At 39.1% G+C, this 23,043-nt stretch overlaps 2 protein-coding genes across 9 annotated transcripts in view; both read left to right on the top strand.

The window, feature by feature from the left end:
• The window catches only part of LOC117038651 (keratin, type I cytoskeletal 19-like), a 143,204-nt gene extending 131,448 nt beyond the window's left edge, over positions 1-11,756 (top strand). Inside the window, 1 exon segment of the mRNA XM_033135560.1 lies at positions 11,668-11,756. Coding sequence (XP_032991451.1) covers positions 11,668-11,756 — 89 coding nt within the window.
• The window catches only part of LDLRAD4 (low density lipoprotein receptor class A domain containing 4), a 572,354-nt gene that overhangs the window by 508,230 nt on the left and 41,081 nt on the right, over positions 1-23,043 (top strand). The window contains exon 1 of one of the 8 annotated variants that reach the window (XM_033087364.1): positions 16,331-16,644. The exons of 6 other annotated variants lie outside the window; for them this stretch is intronic. In XM_033087364.1, coding sequence (XP_032943255.1) covers positions 16,614-16,644 — 31 coding nt within the window. In that variant the 5' untranslated portion in view covers positions 16,331-16,613. Of the gene's footprint in view, positions 1-16,330; positions 16,645-17,366; positions 17,497-23,043 lie in introns of those variants that run through there. One more of the 8 variants, XM_033087362.1, reaches the window with a different exon arrangement.

Here is a 23,043-nt window from a genome sequence, read left to right as displayed (position 1 = left end):
GGTGCTGAGAAGTGTGGGAATGGGAGCATTGAGCAGTCTTTTTAAATTTTTCTTTTCTTCCCAAACTTTTCTGTATCATAATTTTCTATTACCATCCTCATTTAGCATTTGCATTTATTCATATGTGCACACCTATACCTACACTCTACACACAGTGTGTCTCGGTGTTCTAGAGAGAGTCTGTGTTTCTAGAGAGGTGCTGTGAGGAGCAGTTCCCCTGTTAGAGGCAGCATGAGTGTATGCCTGTGAGCTTGCCTGGTAGGAGCAGAGCTTAAAGAAGGTGGCTCTTTGCTCAGTCCCTCTGTCAATCTGCCACTCAGATGACGTTACCAGCCACATAGTGATTCACTACAGGTTCAACTTGTCCTTATTCTAAGCAACATTGTTTAATTTATACCCATTATGAACCACTGGTTAACAAAAGAACACTAATCTTGAAATACTAGTGAGGAGATTAAAAAAATTATAATCACTTTGCAAATTTATCTCAATATAGTCTATAATCTGTCTCAATATAAACTATATCTCAACATAGTCTATGCTTCATTATTCTGAAAGATGTTTCTGGTTTTTCAAAATTTTATGTTAAAAATGAAAAATATATTTATAATTATATTCAGGTTAATTTTATATTTATTCAGAATAAAGATGATATACATATACACCTAGAAAGGTGCTTACAAACAATAGCACAAAACAAATTTATAAAAACAAGCTCATTGATTATTAAAGCTGGAAATACAAAAATTATAAGCATCATTGAAATTGATTATTGTTTTTATCATAAAGCAATTTCATTTCACAGTGCTTTATATTGTACCAGCTTTACTGAGATGTAATTCATATAACATACAATTACCCCCTTTTAAAATGTAGTGTACAATTCAGTAGGTTTTTGTATATTCTTGTATATTTGTATATTTTGTATATAATATTTTGTATATTAATATAAGACCTGGACGTATTTTACGATAATATAAGACCGGGTCTAATATAATACAATATAACATAATGTAATATAACACCAGGTCTTATTTTACCTTAACATAAGACCAGGTATGATATGATATGATATGATATGATATGATATGATATGATATGATATATGATATGATATATGATATGATATGATATGATACGATACCGGGTCTTATAAAAATTTTTGCTCCAAAAGACGCAATAGAGCTGATTGCCTGGCTAGGTCTTGTTTTCGGGGAAACACGGTAGCTATGGACAAACACTAATCTACTTTTTGTCTCTATAGATTTGCCTATTTTGGACATTTCACATAAATGGAATAACATAGTATGTGGTCTTTTGTGGAGCTTCTTTCACTTAGCATGATGTTTTCAAGTTCACCTATGTGATAGCAAGTATCCGTATTTCATTTCTTTTTATGGCTGAGTAATATTCTTTTCTATGGATATACCACATTTTGTTTATTCATTCACCTGTTGAATATTTAAGTTGTTTCAACTTTTTGACTATTATGAATATTACTCCTGGGAACATTTGTGTATAAGTGTTTGTGTGGGAATGTGTTTTCATTTCTCTTGGGTAGGATTGCCAGGTCATGTAGTAACTGTATATTTAACTTTGTGAGGAACTGCCAGACAGCAGCTGCACCATTACACATTCCCATCAGCAGTGTATGAGGGTTTTCATTTCTCCATGCTCTCACCAACACTAGGTTATTGGGCTTTTGATTATAGTCAGCCTTCTGCGTGTGAAGTGGAATCTCATTGTGGTATTGATTTGCATTTCCCTGATGGCTAATGATGCTGAGCATCTTTTCATGGGCTTTTTGGCCATTTGCATATCTTCTCTGGAGAGCTGTCTATGTAGATCTTTGCCCATTTTTAATTTTTCTTATTGAGTAGTAAATGTTCTTTATATATTTTAGATACAAGTCTCTTATCAGGTATATGATTTATAAAAATTTTCTCTCATTCTGTGAGTTGTCTTTTCACTTTTCCTTGATAGTGTCCTTTGAAGCACAAAAATAATTAATTTTGGTAAAATCCAATATACCTATTTTTCTTTTATTGCTTGTGCTTTTGGTGGATAACTAAGAAGGCTTTGCCTAATTAAAAATCACAAAAATTTACTCCTCTGTTTTCTTCCAAGACTTTTATAATTTTAGTTCTCACATTTAAATCCCTAATCCATTTTGAGTTAATTTTTGTGCATGGTATAAGGAAGAGGTCCAGCTTCATTTTTTATATGTGGAAATGCAGTTGTCCCATTATCATTTGTTGAAAAAGACTCTTCTTCCTCAATGATTGGTCATGGCACTTTGGTCAAAAATGAACTGACAGTAAATGTTTACATTAAAGTGTTTGAAAAAAAATTTTAAAGGCACTGACAGTAAATGTGAGGGTTTATTTCTGGACTCTCAATTCTATTCCTTTGATAATAGTTCGCCTTATGCCAGTACCACACTATTTGATTACTTCTTTTGGCTATTCTGGGTCCCTTGAATTTCCATATGAATTTTAGGATAGTTTTTCCATATAAATAATTTTTCTTTATTAGGATAATTTTTCTATTTCTTTTTTTTAAAAAAAAAAACAAACAACAACTGGGAATTTTATAGGGATTATGTTAAATTTGTAGACCAATTTGTGAAGCATCTTACTTCCAATCCATGAGCTGTGGGTGATATTCCATTTATTTGGGTGTTCTTTAATTTTTTTCAATAATGTTTTGCAATTGGAATTTAAGTTTTGCACTTATTTTGTTAAATCTATTCCTAAGTATTTTCTTTTTTTCGATGCTATTGAAAATTGAATTGTCTTTTAATATCACTTTTGAGTTGTTTATTGCTAATGAATAGAAATATGTTGGCTTTTGTCTATTGAACTTATATCCTGCAACTTTGATGGACTTGTTTGTTGGTGGATTTTAATAGTCTTTTAGTGGATTCCTTAGGATTTTCTATGTACAAGATCATGTCCTCTGTGAATACAGATGGCTTGACTTCTTTTCAATCTTGATGCCTTTTATTTCTTTTTGTTGTTTAATTTCCCTGTCTAGAACATACATTAAAATGTTGACTAGAAATGGCAAGAATGGGGGCCCTTATCTTACTCCTGATCTTAGTTAGAAAACCAACTTTTACTATTAGGTATGGTGTTAGCTGTGGGTCTTTTTCTAGATGTCCTTCTATTCCTAGTTTGTTGAGTGTTTTTATGATAAAAACATGTCGGATTTTTATCAAATATTTTCTCTGAATCTTTTGAAATGATCACGTGGTTTTTGTCTTTTTTTATATTGACATGGTGTATTACTTTATTGATTTTTAGATGTGAAACCAACCTAGTTCTCCTAGAATAAATCCCAGTTGGTCATGATGCATAATCTTTTTTTTATATTGCTGGATTCGATTTCCTAGTATTTGGTTGAGGATATTTGCATGTAATTTCATAAGATATATTGCTCCGTAATTTTCTGTTCTTATGATGTCTTTATCTGGTTTTGTTATCAGGGTAAGTGTAAGTATTGTGAAGTTTCCTCTCCTTTTATTATTTTTGGAAGAATTTGTGAAGAATTAGTATTTATTCTTTAAATGTTTGGTAAATTCACCAATAAAGCCATTTGGGCCTGTGCTTTTCTTTATGGGAAGTTATAAAATTACTAATTCAATCTCTTGTTATAAGTCTATTCAGGTTTTCTATTTATTCTTGAGTCAGTTTTGATAGTTAGTGCCTTTCCACAAATGTTCCATTTTATCTGAGTTACCTAATTTGTTGGCTTATAGTTGTTCATGTTATTCCATTACAATCCTTTTTATATTTGGAAGATTGGTACTGATGTCACCTCCTTCATTCCTGATTTTAATAATTTGAGTCTTTTTTTTTCTTTGTCAACTAAAGGTTTGTCAATTTTGTTGATCTTTTCAAAAAACTAAATTTTGGTTTGGTTCATTTTTTTCTATTTTTCTATTTTATATTTAATTACTTTCTGCTCTAATCTTTATTTCCCTTCTTCTTCTTGCTTTAGGTTTAGTTTACTCCTAAATATTTCTTAGTTTTCTGTACATCCTTTGGATAATTTTCAGAGATTTTAAGTAATGATTTTTAAAAAGATTTTTATTTAAAATATAGCTAACATGCAACATTATACCGCATTTCCCCCAAAATAAGACCTAGCCGAACAATCATCTCTAATGCATCTTTTGGAGCAAAAATTAATATAAGACCTGGTCTTATTTTACTGTAATATAAGACAGGGTCTTTAATATAATGCAATGTAATGTAATGTAATATAATGTAATGTAATGTAATGTGATATAATATAATATAATATAATATAATATAATATAATATAATATAATATAATATAATATAATATATAAGATACCATATACCCGGTCTTGTATTAATTTTTGCTCCAAAAGATGCATTAGAGCTGATTGTCCTGCTAGGTCTCATTTTCGGGGAAACACGGTATTAATTTCAGGTGTATAGTTATTCAACATTTATATACCAAAAGAGGTGATCGCTATGATAAGTGCAGCAACCATGTGACATCGTACCTTGCTATCACAATATTATTGACTGTATTCCCTATGTTGAGAGTACATCCCCATGACTTATTTGTTTTATACCTGGAAATTTGGACCTCTTTTTCTCCTTCACCTTTCCCCAGCCCTTTTTAAAATTTTCAATTACAGTTGATATTCAATATTTTATATTAATTTTAGGTGTCCAGCATAGTGGTTAGACATTTATATAATTTAAGATATGATCCCCCTGACTAGTCTACTACCCACCTGGCACTATACATAGTTATTACCATAGTATTGCCTATATTGCCTATGCTTTACATCCTCATGACTATCTATTTGTATTTCTTTATCCCTTCACCTTTTTCACCCTGTCCCCCAATCCCCTCACCACCTGGCAACCATCAAAATGTTGTCTGTATCTATGAGTTTGTTTCTGCTTATTTTGTTCTTTAGATTCCACATATAAGTGAAATTACATGGCATCTGTCTTTCTCTGTCTGACAATCTACTGAACACAATACGCTCCAGGTCCATACATGCCTCCACAGATGGCCAGAACCCATTCCCTTCCATAGCGGAGCAATATGCCATTGTATATACTTCTACGTACCACCTACTCTTTAAACTTTCATCCATCGACAGACACCCAGGCTGCCTCCACATCTTGGCCATTTTAAACAATGCTGCAATGAACATGTGGATGCACACCCCCTTGAAGTAGTGTTTCTCTCGTTATAACCTTTGTTTTAAAGTCTATTTTGTCTGGTATAAGTATTTCTACCTCAGCTTTTTTGTCTGGTTGTTTCCATTTTCATGAAAAATCTTTTTCCATCCCTTTACTTTCTAGTCTGTGTGTCTTTCAATCTGAACTGAGTCTCTTGTAGTCAGCATATGTAAGGGTTTTGTTTTCTTATCATTCAGCCACTGTGTGCTTTTTTATTGGAGCATTTAATCCATTTACATTGAAAGTAATTGTTGATAGATATGTAGTTATTGCCATTTTATTATTCATATATATACATATATATAAATGTGTGTATATATACATATATATGTGTATATATATATACATATATATACATATATATGTGTGTGTATATATATATATATATATACACACACACACACATACATATATATATATATGTTTGTCTTAAAGAAGTCCCTCTAACACTTGTAATACTGGTTTGGTGGTGATGAATTCCTTTAGCTTTTTCTTCTCTGGGAAGCTCTTTATCTGTTCTTGGGTTTTAAATGATAGCCTTGCAGAGTAGAGTACCCTTGGTTGTAGGTCCTTGCTTTTCATCGCTTTGAATATTTCCTGGTACTCTCTTCTTGCCTGTAATGTTTCTGTTCAAAAATCAACTGACAATCTTATGGGAGCTCCCCTATAAGTAATTAGTTACCTTTTTCTTGATGCTTTTAGGATTCTCTCTTTGTCTTTACCTTTGCCATTTTAATTATAATATGTCTTGGCGTGGGCCTTTTTGGGTTCTTCTTGTTTGGGACTCACTGCACTTCCTGAGCTTGTATATCCATTTCCTTCACCAGGTTAGGGATGTTTTCAGTCATTATTTCTTCAAATAGGTTCTCAATCCTTTGTGCTCTCTCTCTTCTTTTTCTGGTAACCTATGACGCGTATGTTGTTACACTTGATGTTGTCCCAGAGGTCTCTTAAACTATCCTCGTATTTTATTCTTTTTTCTTTTTGCTGTTCTAATTGTTTTCTGCTACCTTGTCTTCCAAATCACTGATTTGATCCTCTGCTTCATCTAGTCTGCTGGTGATTCTTTCTAGTGCATTCTTCATTTCAGTTATTGTATTCTTCACTTCTGACTCGTTCTTTTTTATGGTTTCTATGTCCTCTTTTATGCTTGAAATCTCTTTGTTGAAGTTCTCACTATATTCCTTGGCATCCTTATAACTCTGTATTTGGTAGGTTGCTTGCCACCATTTTGTTTATTTTGTTTTTTCCTGAGGTTTTCTCCTGTTCTTTCATTTGGAACATGTTTCTTTGTCTCCCCATTTTGGCTGCCTCTCTGTGTTTGTTTCTACGTATTCAATAGATCTGCTATGTCTCCTAGTCTTGGCTGTGTGGCCTTATATAGTAAGTGCCCTGTGGAGCCCCATGGCACAGTTTTCCTGACCACCTGTGCCAGGTGCTCCAGGTCTGTCCCTTAAATGGGTTGTGTGTTCCCTCCTGTTATAGTTGAGCCTTGCTATTGGCATGTCAGTGGGTGGGATTGACTCTCAGGCTAACTGTCTGTGGGGTTTGGTCACGTCCACAGCTTACAGGCTGCTGGGGGCGGGGGGGGGCTTACCCTGTGGAGTGGGATTTGCCCTAGTGGGCTCTGGTGCCTGTTGAGACCACCTTTTTGATGTGACACTTGTGGGGCTAATTGGGTGGTGCTCTGCTGTGGTCTGAAGCTGACCTCCAAATATGTTGGTTCTGGGGCTTTTTGGGAGGGGCTCTCGTACAGGTCTAGGTCACCCATTGCTTGTAACTGACCAAGGACTACTTGGTAGAAGCTACAAAGCGATCTATGGTTGATTGCTGCCTGTGCTAAACCTGGAGGTATGTGGGAGTGGTCACACTGTTAACTGAAGACAGTTGCCACCAGTACTGGGCTTGGGATAGTTCTGCAAAAAGCCAGGACACTGCAAGGCCTACTGCCACCTGTTGTCTCTCGTAAGGTTCAGCCACTGAAAAAGCCTAATTGTGGTACACGAATTGGGTGAGGCAGGGTCTCAGGGAGTCACCAAGGTGGGACGAGTGTTTTCACCAAGTTAATGTAGATTCTGGTTTGGTGCCAGTACTGAGCCTGGAGCTACTCAGCAGAAATCTCAGAGCATACTGAGGCCCCATTTGCCACCCACCTGGGGCCCACGGACCCCCAATAATTATCCAAGAAAGTGTTCAACTAGGGGCGGGCTGGCTGCTCACCAAGAAAATGCCTCCAGCATTGGGCAAGTTGGGTAAGGTGGGGTCCCAGGGAGTCACCAGGGTGGTGTGAGTGAAATTCACCAGACCAATTCCGATTCAGATTTGGCCATGGGCATGGGGGGAGGGCTCAACACAGGAAAGATGGTGCCTGCCTGCCAGCTGCACAAGAGAAGGATCCCCACACTGGATAAATGGCGACTGTTCCTCTATCCTTTGCCACAAAGCCACACAACCCAGTCTCTCCCCATGTTTCTGATGCCCTGCCCCCACCCTGAGTCAGTCCCTCTGCCAGAGCCCAGGGCAAGTGCCTGCAAGTGAGTAAGTCTGTGCACAGGCCCTTTAAGAGGATGTCTGGGTTTCCTGCAGCCTTCTAGCGCACCCCAATGGTCGGAATCCCTACTGTTTTTCACATCCAGATGTTGTAGGGGCTCCTGATCTTGGTACCAGTACTCTGGCCTGGAGGGGCTGGGGTCCCTCGCTCCTCCAGGGGGAACCTCTATAGCTGAGATATCCCTCCTGATTCTCCTGATTCTCAACTGGCACACACAGGTTTGGGGTCAGGCCATTCAGTGTCTCCGCCCCTCCTACCAGTTTCGCTGTGGTTTCTTTATGTTTTTAATTATAAAACATATGTTCAGCTAGACTTCAGATGGTTGATTGTTCTATAATTTAATTGTAATTTTAATGTCTTCATGGGAGGAGGCAAACACTGCAGTTATCTACTCTACCATGTTGAATCCTAGAACCCTAAATGGTTATTTTTTAATAATGATTGTTTTCTTGGGGAGTGGGTCCATGTAGCTCTTTACTTCACTATTCTGGAAGTGAATCTCCCATATTATATTTCAAATATGATAAATTTCAAACACACTCTAGTTATACCTTGCTTTATTTCACTTTGTTTATTGTGCTTCACAGATATTGGTTTTTACAAATTGAAGGTTTGTGACAATGCTGTTTTGAGCGAGTCTATTGGCAGTCTATTTTTCCAATAGCAACTTACTCACTTTGTGTCTCTTTTTCACATTCTGGTAATTTTAGCAATATTTAAAATTTCTTGATTATTATATTTGTTATGGGGATCTGTGATCATTGATCTTTGATGTTACTATTGTAATTGTTTTGGGTTGCCACAAACCAAGGCCATATAAGATGGCAAACTTAGTTGATATATGTTATGTGTATTCTCATTGCTCCATAGATGGCAATATTTCTCTCTCTCTTCCCCCTCAGGCCTACCTATTCCCAGAGATACAAAATATTGAAATTGACCAATTAATAACTCTACAATGGCCTCTAAGTGTTTAAGTAAAAGGAAGAGTAGCACATCTGTTACTTTAAATGAAAAGCTTGAAATGATTAAGCTTAGGGAGGAAGGCATGTTGAAAGCAGAAATTCGCTAAAAACTAGGCCTGTTGTGCTAGTTAGCCAAGTTGTAAATGCAAAGGAAAAGTTCTTGAAGGAAATTAAAAGTAGCTATTCCAGTGAATAAATGAATGATATATATTAAAAACAACAACAACAACAATAACAACAAAAACATTATTGCTGATATGGAAAAACTTTGTGGTCTGGATAGAAGATCAAACCAGCCATCACATTCCCTTAAACTGAATCCTAATCTAGAGCAAGGCCCTTTCTTAAATTCTATGAAGGCTGAGAGAAGTGAGGAAGCTGCAGAAGAAATGTTTGAAACTAGAAAAGATTGGTTTATAAGGTTTAAGGAAAGACGCCATCTTCATAACATAAAAGTGCAAGGTGAAGCAACAAATACTGATGTAGAAGCTGCAACAGAAGATCTAGCTAAGATAATTAATGAAGGTGGCTACACTAAACAACAGATTTTTAATGTAGATGAAACAGCCTTATATTGGAAGAAAAAGGCATCTAGGACTTTGATAGCTAGAGAGAAGTTATTGCCTGGCTTCAAAGCTTCACAGGACAGGCTGACTCTCTTGTTAGGGAATAATGCAGCTAGTGCCTTCAAGTTGAAACCAATGCTCACTTACCATTATGGAAATCCTAGAGCCCTTAAGAATTATGTTGAATCTATTCTACCTGCCCTCTATAAATGGAAAAACAAAGCATGGATGACAGCACATCTGTTTACAACATGGTTTACTGAATATTTTAAGCCCCCTGTTGAGACCTACTGCTTAGAAAAATAGATTCTTTTCAAAATATTACTGCTCATTGACATTACTGGTCACCCGGGAGCTCTGAACGAGATGCACAATGAGACTAATGTTGTGTTCATGCCTGCTAATACAACATCCATTCTGCAGCATATGGATCAAGGAGTAATTTCAATTTTCAAGTCTCATTATTTAAGAAATACATTTTGTAAGGCTATAGCTGCCCCTAAGAGGATTAAATGGTAATAGACAATTTTTGAAAAGTTTTTCTGTAAGGCACATTACAAGAAAAAAATTGTAAAGCCATTTATGATATTACCATTTCTGGCCCTTTAAATTTTTGAAAAATCAGTTTTATTTGTATAACCAAGATTAAGTGAGTTTCTGCCAGAAAACCTTTCTTCCTGTGAAAATTCCAAACATTTTTATTACTGCCACTCTATTTTACTGTATTCTATTGCTTTCCTAATTTGTGTGTTTATTGTTGAGAATAGCAGACTTGATTAAGGTCACTTCTAATCAAAACAGGACCATATTTCTCCTTATCCACATAAAAGGCACTCTTAGACCATTTGATCAATGGGTGCCAACTCTACCAATCATTTTGGTTTCTGCCTGTTTTATAGTGGCAAGATGTCCTTATAAAGCTCAGTTGATTTTCATTATCTTTGGTTAACCAAGGACCTCATGTGCACCTAAACTCTTCCTGTTTCCGTGTGGTGATTTCGTTGCCTACGTAGAAAGACTCCTCATTTTAAACAAAGAAATCTGATACCATAGTGTGTTTTAAAATTACATTTTAGTTTCAATACTTTTTCAATTCACAAATGAATAAGATATTAAACTGAACAGTTCCTTCAGGCACATTATAATCTTTGGTACTACAATAGGATCTAATGAATCCTTAAATGAAAAGGACATTTTGAGCCTGAAAGAAAAGAAAGGATTACGGACATAATAAATTAGGCATAGAAAAAAGAGAGAGCCATGAATTGTTGGCAAAAAGTTCAGGTCGTTTTCGTGTGACTTTTTCATGCAGGCTTTTCAGCACTTCCAAATAGTAAACTTGGTTATCTCTTTGTCCAGTTGGTACAAATTCATAATGAATAATCCCTTTGATATCAAAAAAGGTTAGCAACATCGTTTTGACTCTTGATTTGGACTGATGGATATTTTTGGTCGTGGAGAATTGGTTGACTTCCATTGTGCACTTCAATGCTTTGTTTCAGGGTCGTATTGGTACACCCATGTTTCATCACCAGTGATAACATGGCCCAAATCATCATCTTGCCTCTCTCTCCAAAAGGTCTTGGCAAACTTTGACTCTCCTTTTCTTGTGTTCATCTGTGAGCTCCTTCAGGACTATTTTTGTACACACCTTTGTCATGCCAAGATTTTCAATTAAGATTTTCCTGTTTTTTTTATCTATGTTTACTTGGTCAGCTATGCTTCTCACAGTCAGCCAACAATTTTGACACACAGTTCGATGAATTTTTTGCAATGTTTTCATCAATTCTGCTTGTTACTAGCCACCCTGACCTCTCTTCATCAGTGACGCATTCTCTCCCCTCCGAAAAACATTTGATCCATTTGTACACTGCCATTTTCTTCACGGCATTATCCCCATAAACTTGGACTAGCATGTCCCTGATTGCACTTCCACTCTTGCCAAGTTTAGCAAGAAATTGAATGTTTGTTCGTTGCTCTAGTTCAAGCTCAGACATTCTCATGATGGCACAGAAAAACATGCAACAACAATGAGGTCCACTCAGCAAGACACTGCCACATGTCGGCACAAACACAGCTGTGAGACACTGATATATCAAGGTTATAAAACCTTACCAACCGGTTTGTACAGTGCTGCCAAATGTTAGCGCACAGTGGCAAGTTCACTAACTTAATTGTCAGACCTTGTATAGCATCCAGGATTCCTGAGGGACTTCTGGAGTTTTTAAGAAGAATGCCAAATATCCTAGTATTGTATTCTGACACCAGAGCCTCAGTTAACATAAGTTGGTTGGCTTTGCCATTCTCATGAGCCCTGACAGCACTGTCAACCCCTATTGCTTCTCTCACAGGGTATGAATGGATCAGTAACAGCCCCTCAGCAGAGGTGGGAGGACAGCAAGAAGCACCTGCCTTGTGTGGCACTGGGCCCCGCCCTTAGCCCAGAAGGGCAGCATTATGATTTTACATACGTGTGCACACAAACTTACATGCTGAGTACTATTTGTTAAAGTCATTGTTGAGCAGCAACCACTTTGGCCCAAAATGGGAGAGCTGGGTTCTACTCTCATTTCCTCTGCGTGGTATGCACAAACCACAAATTCTCTGAGCCCCAGGTTTGCTCATTCAATCCAAATGAGGAGTTTGGATTAGACCAAAGTTTCAGAAGAACCTTTGATGTGCAGATGAATCACCTGGGGATTTGGTTCAAATGTAGGCTCTGATTTAGGTCTGGGCAGGGCCCAAGGTCCTGCTTTTCTAACCAGCTCCCAGGTGATGCTGATGCTAATGCTACTAGTCCACACTTTAAGTAGCAAAGGTTATATGTTATTTTATTGTATCCTCCCAACCACCCTCTGCTATGGGTATTCTTACCCTCATTTTAAAGAGGAGGAAATGGGTTTAGCTCAAGCTGACAGAGTTAGATAGCAGGACTGGAACCCAAACTTGGGTCTAACTGGCCCCTGAATTTAGCCACGGTAAAACTTTATACTGCCTTTCATTTTCTTCTGGGGCTTGGAAGAGGAGCTGCTCTTTTATAAGGTGTATAACCCACTTGGGAGGAGTAGCTTAGCCATTATGAAAATCTATATTGCCATAAGTGCAGAAAAAGATGTAATTTTTTTTTTCCCCATTAGAGGACAAAATTACTGTAGTGGCATAGATAATGTGTAAGGTAAACTCCAAAGTCTGTTAATACAGGGAGTATTGTTGCATATTAGGAAGCTATTTCAAGGCTATTCAATTTAGACTAATTATTTTAATAAACTTTTAATCCATCGTATCTTGCTAGCTCCATCGTGTCACATATTTTACATTTGTGGACATTTCTACCAAATGATGGGATATCAAGCGCTGTGGTTGGAGCACATGCAGAGCACTCACGTTTCTACATAAAAACGTTTCTGTATTGTACTCTTTAAGCACTAAGAATACATTAGTAAATTATTCTATGCTATAGGCTAATGTCCACAAATATCAAACAAACTATTCCTATGTTTTGAGTCTGCAGGAACACAAAGTTTGTGTTCTTTTAAAATCCTCATTCACAACTTTAAGCATAGCAACCTTACTTAAAATGTACTGTCTTGTTTTCTAAAGGCCAAATTCCAGGGCTTAATTTTTATGTGGAAAATTTCATCTCAGGGCAAAATTTTACCTCATAGTCATAAACCTCAAAGAATGAGAATTTATAATGGACAGGGCCATTGATTCTTAACAGAAATGACATTAACAGGTATAGGAGACATATGAAATGGCTCCAAGAGCCTCTGGCAACATGTAGAGATACGGAATCTTTAACATGGATTTGCAAGTTATTGCCCAAAAGGAATCAGGCGTTCAGGCTAAAATTCTCCAAATAAATCCATATAAATTGATTAAAATCCTTTGGTTAGTTTCAGGAGACTTCAGTTTGTTGGCTGTTGGATAATTCTGAGTTCACCACCCCCTGAGCAGAATGATAGGTGGGTGAGTAGGAGCTTCTGAGTCAGACTGCCCAGGGTTCCGACTCCTAGCCTGCCTTTTAGCAGCCATTCGACCTTGGACAAAATACTCACCCTCTCTGAGCCTCAGCTCCCTCCTCTATAAAGTGGGAATAAGAAATAACATCACAGGGCTGGTATGAATATAAAAGATATAGTACAGTGCTTGAAAGTACCTAGAATATAACAGTAGATCTTTATAAATAATTATACATGCTAATTTTCTGCTATGTAACCATTGTAAAGGTATTCCTAACTCTCCAAATGATCTGTATCTGTGCAAATTTGTGTTGGAATACCTACTGAGGGTGGGAGAATGGGAAGGTGGTAAGGGACAGGTAGCAGGGCATGACAGATCCCATTGTAATGATATCAGAGGCTTGGACCAAGCTAGATGCTAACCCAGATTATATGCAACAGAGAAAAATTCTGGTATAGCAGCTCACCTTTTTACCACCCAGAGATTTTTCTCTGAATCTAATGAGCTCTGAGTAGCCCCTGAGCTAAAATCCCTGCCCTGTGCTGCCTCTTTTGGCCATTTAGATCATGGGTGCTCTAGCCACCTCAGCTTGTTACGTTGGCTAGAAGCCAATCCTTAGAATTTGTTCAGTTCCTTAAATAAGCAACTATCTATAGATGGAAACTAAGACGTGTCAACCCTACAGTAAATGCTTGTCTGTCAGACTACACTGATGGTCCAGTATATTTCCTCCTAAGGACTGTAACCGCTTAGTAAATATGTGTCAGATGAATTAATGAACTGAAGACCTTTATATACAAAACCTTGAAGATGTTGGTAGCGTGAGCTTGTGAAGAGCAGAGGCTCTTCAGGTTTTTGTTGCTATTAACTAACCCTTGTGAAAATGTCTGGCTTAGGTGTCCTTCCTGGCACCATTTCCAAGGTCCTCTGCTACACAGGGAAACCTCATACAGCTTAGGACATTTTATTAAATGCACAAAACTTACATTAGTAAAATCAGCCATCAGAACACTCATTTTAAAGATGTATTTTTAAAGACAAGTAGGGAGGAAAGAGATCTTGAATGCAAATTTTTTTACACTTCCCTACTTTTGCGTTTTTGTTCAGCTGACTAGTTTCTTCCCACACCCTTCTGCTGTGTGTGCTGCCATTTTCTCTGAATTAAGGGAAAAGAAATATTGGCACCTATCATTTAAAAAGCTCCAGTGATCCATATACTATCGGGGCCAGCTAGAATGAGATGTTTATCGTGTGCTTTCTTTCTGAAGCATCCTCCTCAGGCTGGTGCTTAAAAGGGAATAGGAACAAAATTAAGAACACCACCTGGTGGCTTAGCCCAAACAACCCTTCAGTGAATGCAAAAGAGTGGTGTTGTGCCTGAGTTAACCCTGCAGCGTGGTGAGCAACATGTCAGACACAGTCCCAGGTGGCTCTGATGGATACCCATCTCAGCCAGGAGTGCAGAACATATCCCGCAGGAATGTATGCCAGCCAGCCTAGTGTGAGGTGTGGACAGTGTTTTGAAAATAAACTGTCGTCCATAGTCAAAAGCTTTTAAAGTTATTTTTAAACAGATTAAAGAGTGAGAACAATTAAACAGATGAATAAGGAGCTTAATTAAGATTGATTCCCATGACCCAAACACCCAGTTGATAAGGAAGCCAGACAAACAAAATAAGTATGTTAAGGCAGAGTTGAATATCCTGTAGCCATTAGAAATGTGTTCATTTTTTTAATACATGAAATATGCATTTTAAATAATGTTTAAAAACCCCAAAGTGGACTATTTCTAACTATGTAAAAATGCTAATATATCCATTAAAAAATATGACAGAACAGATTTTCAGGTCCCATATGTTGACTGAATCTCTGATTTTCAAAAACAGACTTGCCTAACAGTCATATACAATCATATGAATAGTTCTCTTGAAGGAGCTGCTTTCAGAGTGATCCTATCACCTTGACTAAACTGACTAGAAAGTACCATCCCCAGAAGACAAGAACCTCAGGGCTGCAGGTACAAGGGACTGCCCAAGAGGCCCAGCGAAGTGAGAGCCGTCTCATAATGCTTTCTGAGGCTGGCTCTTCTCTGAGGCTTCCCTGAGCTGGGTGAGCACGTTCCAGCCCAGTCTCTGGAGCCTCCTGCTCTTCATTCACCCAGCCATGTGACTCTAAGAAGAAATCTGAGGAAAGTATAACATAAGAGAGGGGAGTTACGTTTTAAATTTGTGAATTGCTCAAAAAAAAATCAGGCTATCTTGATAGGCACATGCAAATATATACAACGGTTAATTTTCCTGCTGAAATTCCCATTTGTTTTACCCACATGAAATCTCTGAAAAATCTTCATGATGATTCGTTTGTTCCTTTCCTGCCCACCCCACATCCCCGGTAATTAGAATACAAGAGGACCAGGAGGTGACATCAAGCCCAGAAGCTGTTCTTGGCCCCAGGTGACATGCTGGGGCAGACAGCAGGGACCAACTGCTGACGTAACTGTCCTCGTTTCTAATGCTGGTAGTAACCAACAGAGTTTAGTTTTGCTTTGACAACTCCTCTTACAGCCAAAACTATTGTTATGGCCCACATGTCATTGCTATTTACCCTAAATAAGAAAAAACAAAGGCTATTCTGGGCACAGAGCAGTGCTTGTGGTGGGGGTTATTTGCAATATTACCATGGCATGCTGCCCTTTTCACTGAGGCCACAATGATTTTTTCTGAAAAGTGCTCTGACAGACATGCAGCCTTTTCTTAAGGCTCTTTACCACAGCCCCAGGGCATCAGAATGCACCGGAGATGTTTTACACACATATGAAACAAACTGTTTAGACCTCAGGGGACGAAAGAGACTGTGCTTGCACAAAATGAACCAAGAAAAAGCACTCTCCCGAGATGTGTCACTGCTTTAGTATTTGAATTGCCTTTTCTCATCACCTGGGATTGTTTTCTGTAATTTCTGAACTTGTAAACTAAAACTGCATAGTAAGATTGAGAATCCTGACTTTGTAGGATTCTCTGTGGTATATTTGTACTATCATACAATGAGAAATAATGACGACAAGAGAGGAGGGAGAGAAGAGAGAAGAGCTGACAGGGAAGCGGGGATAGAGAAACTATGAGTGTTTCCTGGTGTGGTTATGACTGCCAGTTGCCAGTGCAGAGCTTAGCTGCAAGAGCCATGCAAGCTGCTCCCCTCAGTTATAGGCTTTGGGGAGAGGAGGACCCAGAGGACAGTCCACAGCCTGGCTCCTGGCGTGAGGGGAGTTGTGTGCGCTCTGAATGGGGACATGCTCTTGAAACTGGATCCACAGCAGAGAAGCATGAGTAGCTAAATGTTCCTGCCTGCTTGCACATGCTGCCTGGGTAAGTGCTCTCCTCTCCTCTCCTCTCCTCTCCTCTCCTCTCCTCTCCTCTCCTCTCCTCTCCTCTCCTCTCCTCTTCTCTTCTCCTCTCTCCTCCTCTGTCTCCTCCTCCCTCTCCCTTTCTCTCTCCCTCACTCCCTCACTCCCTCCCTTCCCTTCTCCCTCCCTCCCTCCCTGTCCATTTCTTCAACTATGAAAGCTTCTAGCAGAGATCAAGGGAAGAAATATTCTGTTGAGATTTGCAGACTTCCCCTTGATGATCTGTCTAGCTGCATTCCGCTCATCTGTGTGTGTAACATGTCTCTTGTGAGGCCAAACACAAGAAATGCAAACTAATCATTGCTCTATGCTGCTGTGTAAAACACTGAGTGTTCAGCTGCTCTCAGGATTTCAGACCATGGACTTGTTATCTGTTCTGTGACACCACTGGCTTCCTGCCGCAGAGCTCCTGATTTCTGTGGATGGCAGTTGATAATTGGTAGCCACAGTCTGCGGTCAGAGCCACAGCATTTGAGTCTAGCACCTGGGCTGAGCCCCACTGATACAGTAGAGAGAGACTCTCTCTCTCTCTCCTCTCTCTCTCTCTCTCTCTCTCTCTCTCTCTCTCTCTCTCTCTCTCTCTCTCACACACACACACACACACACACACACACACACATACACCATGCTGGCTATAACTGCAGCTCTGAGCTGCCTAGAGAGGAGATTGCCTGAGGCTGAAGGGATGCTTTGAACTGGGGGGGCTGCATCAAGGTTGGACTCCCCTTTGCAGAGGACTCGATTATGTCCAGTGACCACCTGAACAACAGCACACTGAAGGAGGCCCCGTTTAAAGACCTGTTCTTGAAAAAAGGTACACTTCCAAAGGCCAGCTGTGGGTGATACCTTCTCTCTGGGGTTTGTTGTGGTTGTTCTTGGAGTTTACTCTGAGGACAGAGTTGTGGAAACTAAGAAGTTTATGTCTACTTAGGGTCTGTCAGCTCTGAGAATACTTAAAGGTTAGACTCTCTTTACGAAGATGTATTTTAGGCTTTTTCTTTTTTTTTTCATCTGCAATCATTTTGTTAGTGTTGGAGATGTTATGCATAAATACATAGATGTGTTGCTTTGGAATTTGGGGTTTTCAAATGCTCTGTACATGAAGCTAAAGCCTCCCCTGGAAATTCTGTTACTCACTGCTAGACTTTTTTTATTCCACCCTGAGTCATTGAAAACAGCATTTTAAAGAAAAGATGTATTTCTTAGGATGTGGGTAGTTTCTCAGGTCACTAGTGCAGTAACAGTAGATGTTAGGAAAGAGAACTGTGACTCTGAGAGGGAGACAGAGAGAGCCAAGGAAAGTGAAAAACAGACAGACTGACTTCTAGCTAGGGAGCACTCAGAAAACACTGCTTCTAACTGTTAATAAGACAGTTACTTGTGCAGCTGTATTTTTTTCTGATACACTTTCCTAAATTAATATTGTGAGAGTGGATTTTAAATGAACCATATAGAAGGAATTATGGTTTTATGTATTCATTTTTTCCATTTATAGCATGACGGAGGGATAAACTTTTAAAAGTTTATAATTGGTATTACTCCTCTGCTATGTTTTAGAAAATCCTGCCAATCATATTTGATTGGAACATATTCAGCTAAATTTCTTTCCGAAGAGATCATGAAACTCTAGATTCTAAAAATGCGTGGTAAAAGTTGTATTCGATAAGTGCTTGGATCTTATAAATTAAAAAGATGTTATTCTAGCTGGAAGGACTCACAGTGCCTGCATTCTAGGGATTCCATGGTCAGTCTAATTGTTGCTGCCTGCTGCCTGCTTGCCAGTGCCATCAAAGTCCTCTGCCTTGGACTGGAGTTGGGCACATGTGCCTGGGCCGCACTTTGCCCTCAAAGGGCCCTGAGTCATTGGTGCTCTATTTTCATCTCTTCTTCTATAGATCATAGGTATATCACTTCCTACCTTTATTATGCAAAACATTTTATATAAATATATGAATATAAATAGGATTCTATAAACAGGTAACTGTGGCAACCATGAGGCTTTTTCCAGTGACAGTTCACACTGCCTCGCGTAGTAATAGTTGAGTAATTGTTACAGAATATGAAAACCTTTAGCAAAACTTTACCATTGAAGTCATTCATAAATGTTTGGTGGAATATGGTTCTGTGCTAGACACTGTTCAAAGAATATTAGGCAATTGGGGCCCCTTCCTTCCAGGATTTCTTCTTCAGTTTATAATGAACACCATCTTTGTGCCAGGCACATGCTACCTCCTGAGGATACTATAGAAGAACAAGATACTGTTCCAGGGCTCACTCCATGGGGGAAGAAGACCAGAAAATGGGCACTAACAAGACAGTGATAAGTGCTGTAATGGGTTCAAATGCACTCAAGGGAGCCTCCCTTGGGTAGTGAGCCCATCATCAAAGGGTTAGGAAAGTGCTTCTAAAGGGAGTGACACCAAATCTGGTATTTCCAAATTTGAGTGGCTCTTTTCTCCTTCTGTTGTTCTACTTGTAGGATAGATCAGAGAAGCCAACACACCCAAAGGAAAAGAGAGTGCAAAATATATAATACAATCATTAAAATTACAACTCTTACTATTTTGTCTTCTGAACTTCAAGCTGTGAAGTTATCCTTATAACACAGGCTGAATTGTCCCCTCTCGACCATGGTGTTTAATGAGTGTGAATTTTCATTCAACCATTGAAGTCTGCAAGAGTATTTTTATACTAACAGTTCACAAACTTGAGGCAATTACAGGCTGTGTAGATTCCAACTCCTGCCCCCACCCATCTTTCTGCCCCCACCAACCAGTCTTTGTAGGATTTGAGAAATGATATACCAGCCTTTAGGAACACTTAGCACTTTGAAAGTGTCACAGAACCATAAATAAAGAGTAAGACCCCCTGAGGCTATCATCTCACCACACCCATCATTGCTCAGGGGGACAGCGAAGAAGGAAATGCAGACACACATTCACCATGCCTGAACCATGATGGAGATCTAGGAGAGCTCTCTGGGAGAGAGGGCTGCCTGGAGGGTAAGCTAGTAACCATGGCAGCTAGGCATGGTCTTCATTTTCCTAGTAAATTCTAGCACTTGAGGGAGTAAGGTGGAGGTGCTGCCATTGGTTAGGATGGGAGAAGAACCATCCAGCATGGTGTGCAGGGATTTGTAGAAGCATTCAGCCCTTTCAGTGATGCCATAGTATTCTGTATGACAAGTGTTCTGAATGTTGCCAAGGTGTTTAGTTGGCCTGGTGAAAGGAGGGGGCTAATAAAAGGCTCAGAACCTCCCCAACTCCCATTATAGGGTCAGAAAGGGCATAAATTACATATCTGGAGCTTAAAAATAATTAAATATTTAGAAAATAGGACTTCTGTGAAGGGTGTTATTTATATTAACGGAGGAAAGACCAAATAGAAGATGGTGTTAACTATACCACAAATAGAAATGAGTATTATATTAGGAACCTAAGGTGGTAGAACCACACTTCCCCAGAGATTTTTAAAAATAGTACAGACACTCATGCTTCTAGTATGAGTCAATTCAGCTCTTCATTGAACCAGCGACCAGACCAACAAAAATCTCACACATTTTCTTCTGTTTCTGTAATTACCATATTTTTCCATGTATAATGCACACTGTTTTGCCCAAATTTGTGAGAGAAAAATAAGTATGTGCATTATACATGGGTAGTATTAATTCTGTATCTATATAAATGTTTTTAATTCTTTTACTTATGCTTATGAGTTAAAAGTGTAACTCTAGAAATCAATAACGATATCCATATGCAAAATAATACCCTGGGATAGGATAATCTGTTTTGTTGAAATTATGAAAAATTTGCAACAACGAAGAGTTCTTGGCCTTCTGTGATGCATAAATATCATAAATTTGTTACCAGTACATAAAACTTCTTGTACCTTGTATCTATTCTTGAGTTTTGTAATTATTTGTTACATAAAATCTCTTGTACCATAATATATTAAAAAAATAAATGCTAAAATTCCTTTATAATACAAAACACAAGTACCTAAATGTAAACAAATAAAAATTTGAATTAAAAAATTAAAACAAAAGACTTTTTCCACTGAAAGTTTGGGCCAAAAACGTGGGTGCACATTATAGACAGCAAAATACAGTAATTCTCCACTACACAACTTAGAATTTCTTAGAGATGTTTCTATAAAACTACAGAGATGCCATCATCACTGTCATAACTGTCACTGTTTTACAGTAATAAAATAAGGTGCTATGATGCCTTCCTATAATTTCAAACTAGATTTATTATAAAATTTCTGGTGTTTGGATTGCACTGACTCATCCATTATAACATCATGAACTACAGCCCCATGAGAAAAGGGAGAAAATTTTCACAATTTGAAAATTTGACTTTGGCCTAAAATTCTCTCCTTGCATGGCTTGCTTTTTGGCATTCCTTTGTTTACGTCAGTAGCTACTGGAATCAAGGAAAACTGAGCAGTGGGCTGTGTGCAGAATCCCTATTGGGTACGTGAAATTTTGGAAACCCTAAAGTATTCATTATTTTCTCAGAACTCTACCATTCCTATAGGTTTTATTATTTTTTTAAAGTGTGTTTTAATAGTTCTTCCAGAATTAATTCTCCTCTTAGCCCTCCCTTTCCATCCCATTTCCTGAAACCCAAACCACCGGCAGGCATTTTTCTTTTCTGTATACCCTAAGTTCTATGCATCATTGCACATTACCTCTCCCCTACAACATAAAAACAGACAGCATCTTGTAGAGCCCGACATGAACGGACCAGGGGCAGGGAGGGACAGCAAAGCCCAAGTACAGTGCGAGGCCTCAGCTGGCATCTGCCTTACTTTTATGCACGGACTTTTATTCCACAGGGTTAGGTGATACCTGGATTCTCAAGAGCAGTAGAATGCACGTATCTGTCTGATGACTATGCCTCTTCAGGCCCTGTCAAAAGAGTTCCCTGTGGCGTGGTTAACAGGCCCTACTGTACCTTGCTGCCCTATGTGCAGGCCTTGAACCCTGGTCCTCCCAAGCTTGGAGTACATTGAAGAGACATGAATGAGGTGTAACGTGGGAAAGTATGTATGTGTGTGCACCTGTGTGGGGAAACATAAGGCCAGGACCTGCTACCTTGAAGGGATGGTAGTTTCATTATGAAGTGGAGATTGCTTGGCCTGCCTGATACCTGACTGTGCAGTACAGGGAATTGCTAAGTGAAGTCCCCAGAAGCCCTGAAAACATCTGTAGAGATCAGGAACACAGAAATCTTGAAACTGGGCACTTTGGAGAACAGGTATGCTGAATTTCATCTGACATATTCAGAAGTGGTAATGCAGGGGTGTTGGTTTTTTTGTTTAATATAGAATTTCTTCAATTTTTCTATGAAAGTCATTTTCTTGAGAAGATGTAAGTAAAATCAGGCTATTGGCAGCAGACTCTCATTGGGGGCTGGCAAAACACTTTGGGGATCCTGACTGCCTTTGAGCAGTTTCCGTGCATAGGTGGGGGGCTTTGGGGAAGGGTTCATGAATGGCAAAGGAAGAGGCAAAGGATCACCTGTCACAGTTATTACAAACTGCATGGAGAGAGAGGAAGGGGAGGGGTGGGCCGCTGGGTTTGGGGGCCTACAATCCCCTCCCCGTCTACCCTTCTGGATTTACCACCCAGCCTGCCCATACCCTATGGTGGTATGGTCTTTACTTAATTTACCGTTTACGATGCATTTTTTTCAGTAGAATTTTCCTGTTTAAAAAGAGTGTGTGGGAGGACAGGTATGGGGGTTGCTCACATACACCCTTGTGAGCTCAAATACGGTCTTGAAGGAAGTGGTTATTGGTAGCCCAGGACTCTGGAGTCCGGAAGTCATCATGCTTGTTTCCTAGAACCTTCTCTGTTTACTCAAATTTTCACTCTGAAAATCCTCTCGACCTCTCTTGAGGGAGTATTTGTAGCACCAAAGAAAGTGAAGGCTTCATATTTTCCAGTTGTTGGTGTTCAAGAAAGCAGTTTGTTTTCATTGAGTAGTTTTGCGTAGAGTTCAAGCAAAGGTCTGCTGCACATTTGACTGGGGGCTGCACGGCTCTCCTAGGCCTCCGTGCCCAGGAGCTCCACAGTATCTAATGGGTCCCTGATGTTGGGGACTTCAACAAGCACCAGAGGTGACTCTGACATGCAGCCAGGGTCCAAATTGCTGCTGCTTCACTTGCTGTTGCCCCTGTGCCTGATTAGGGCTTGGTTGTTAGGACAGTGGCCTCTGGAACCTGGGCCAGTCCCTGCAGGAAGACCTGCCTCTCGTGGAGTGTAGTAGCTTAGGCTCTGATTGGGCTTGTCACCCACAGAAGTCAGCTGGGCTTCACTGCTTGGTTGCTTGCCTCAGTGGGTGGAGCCCTGGGG

This window comes from Rhinolophus ferrumequinum, chromosome 19 (genome assembly GCF_004115265.2).
Source record: "Rhinolophus ferrumequinum isolate MPI-CBG mRhiFer1 chromosome 19, mRhiFer1_v1.p, whole genome shotgun sequence".
NCBI classification, from domain to species: domain Eukaryota; kingdom Metazoa; phylum Chordata; class Mammalia; order Chiroptera; family Rhinolophidae; genus Rhinolophus; species Rhinolophus ferrumequinum.
This window is presented reverse-complemented; position numbering and strand designations above follow the sequence as displayed.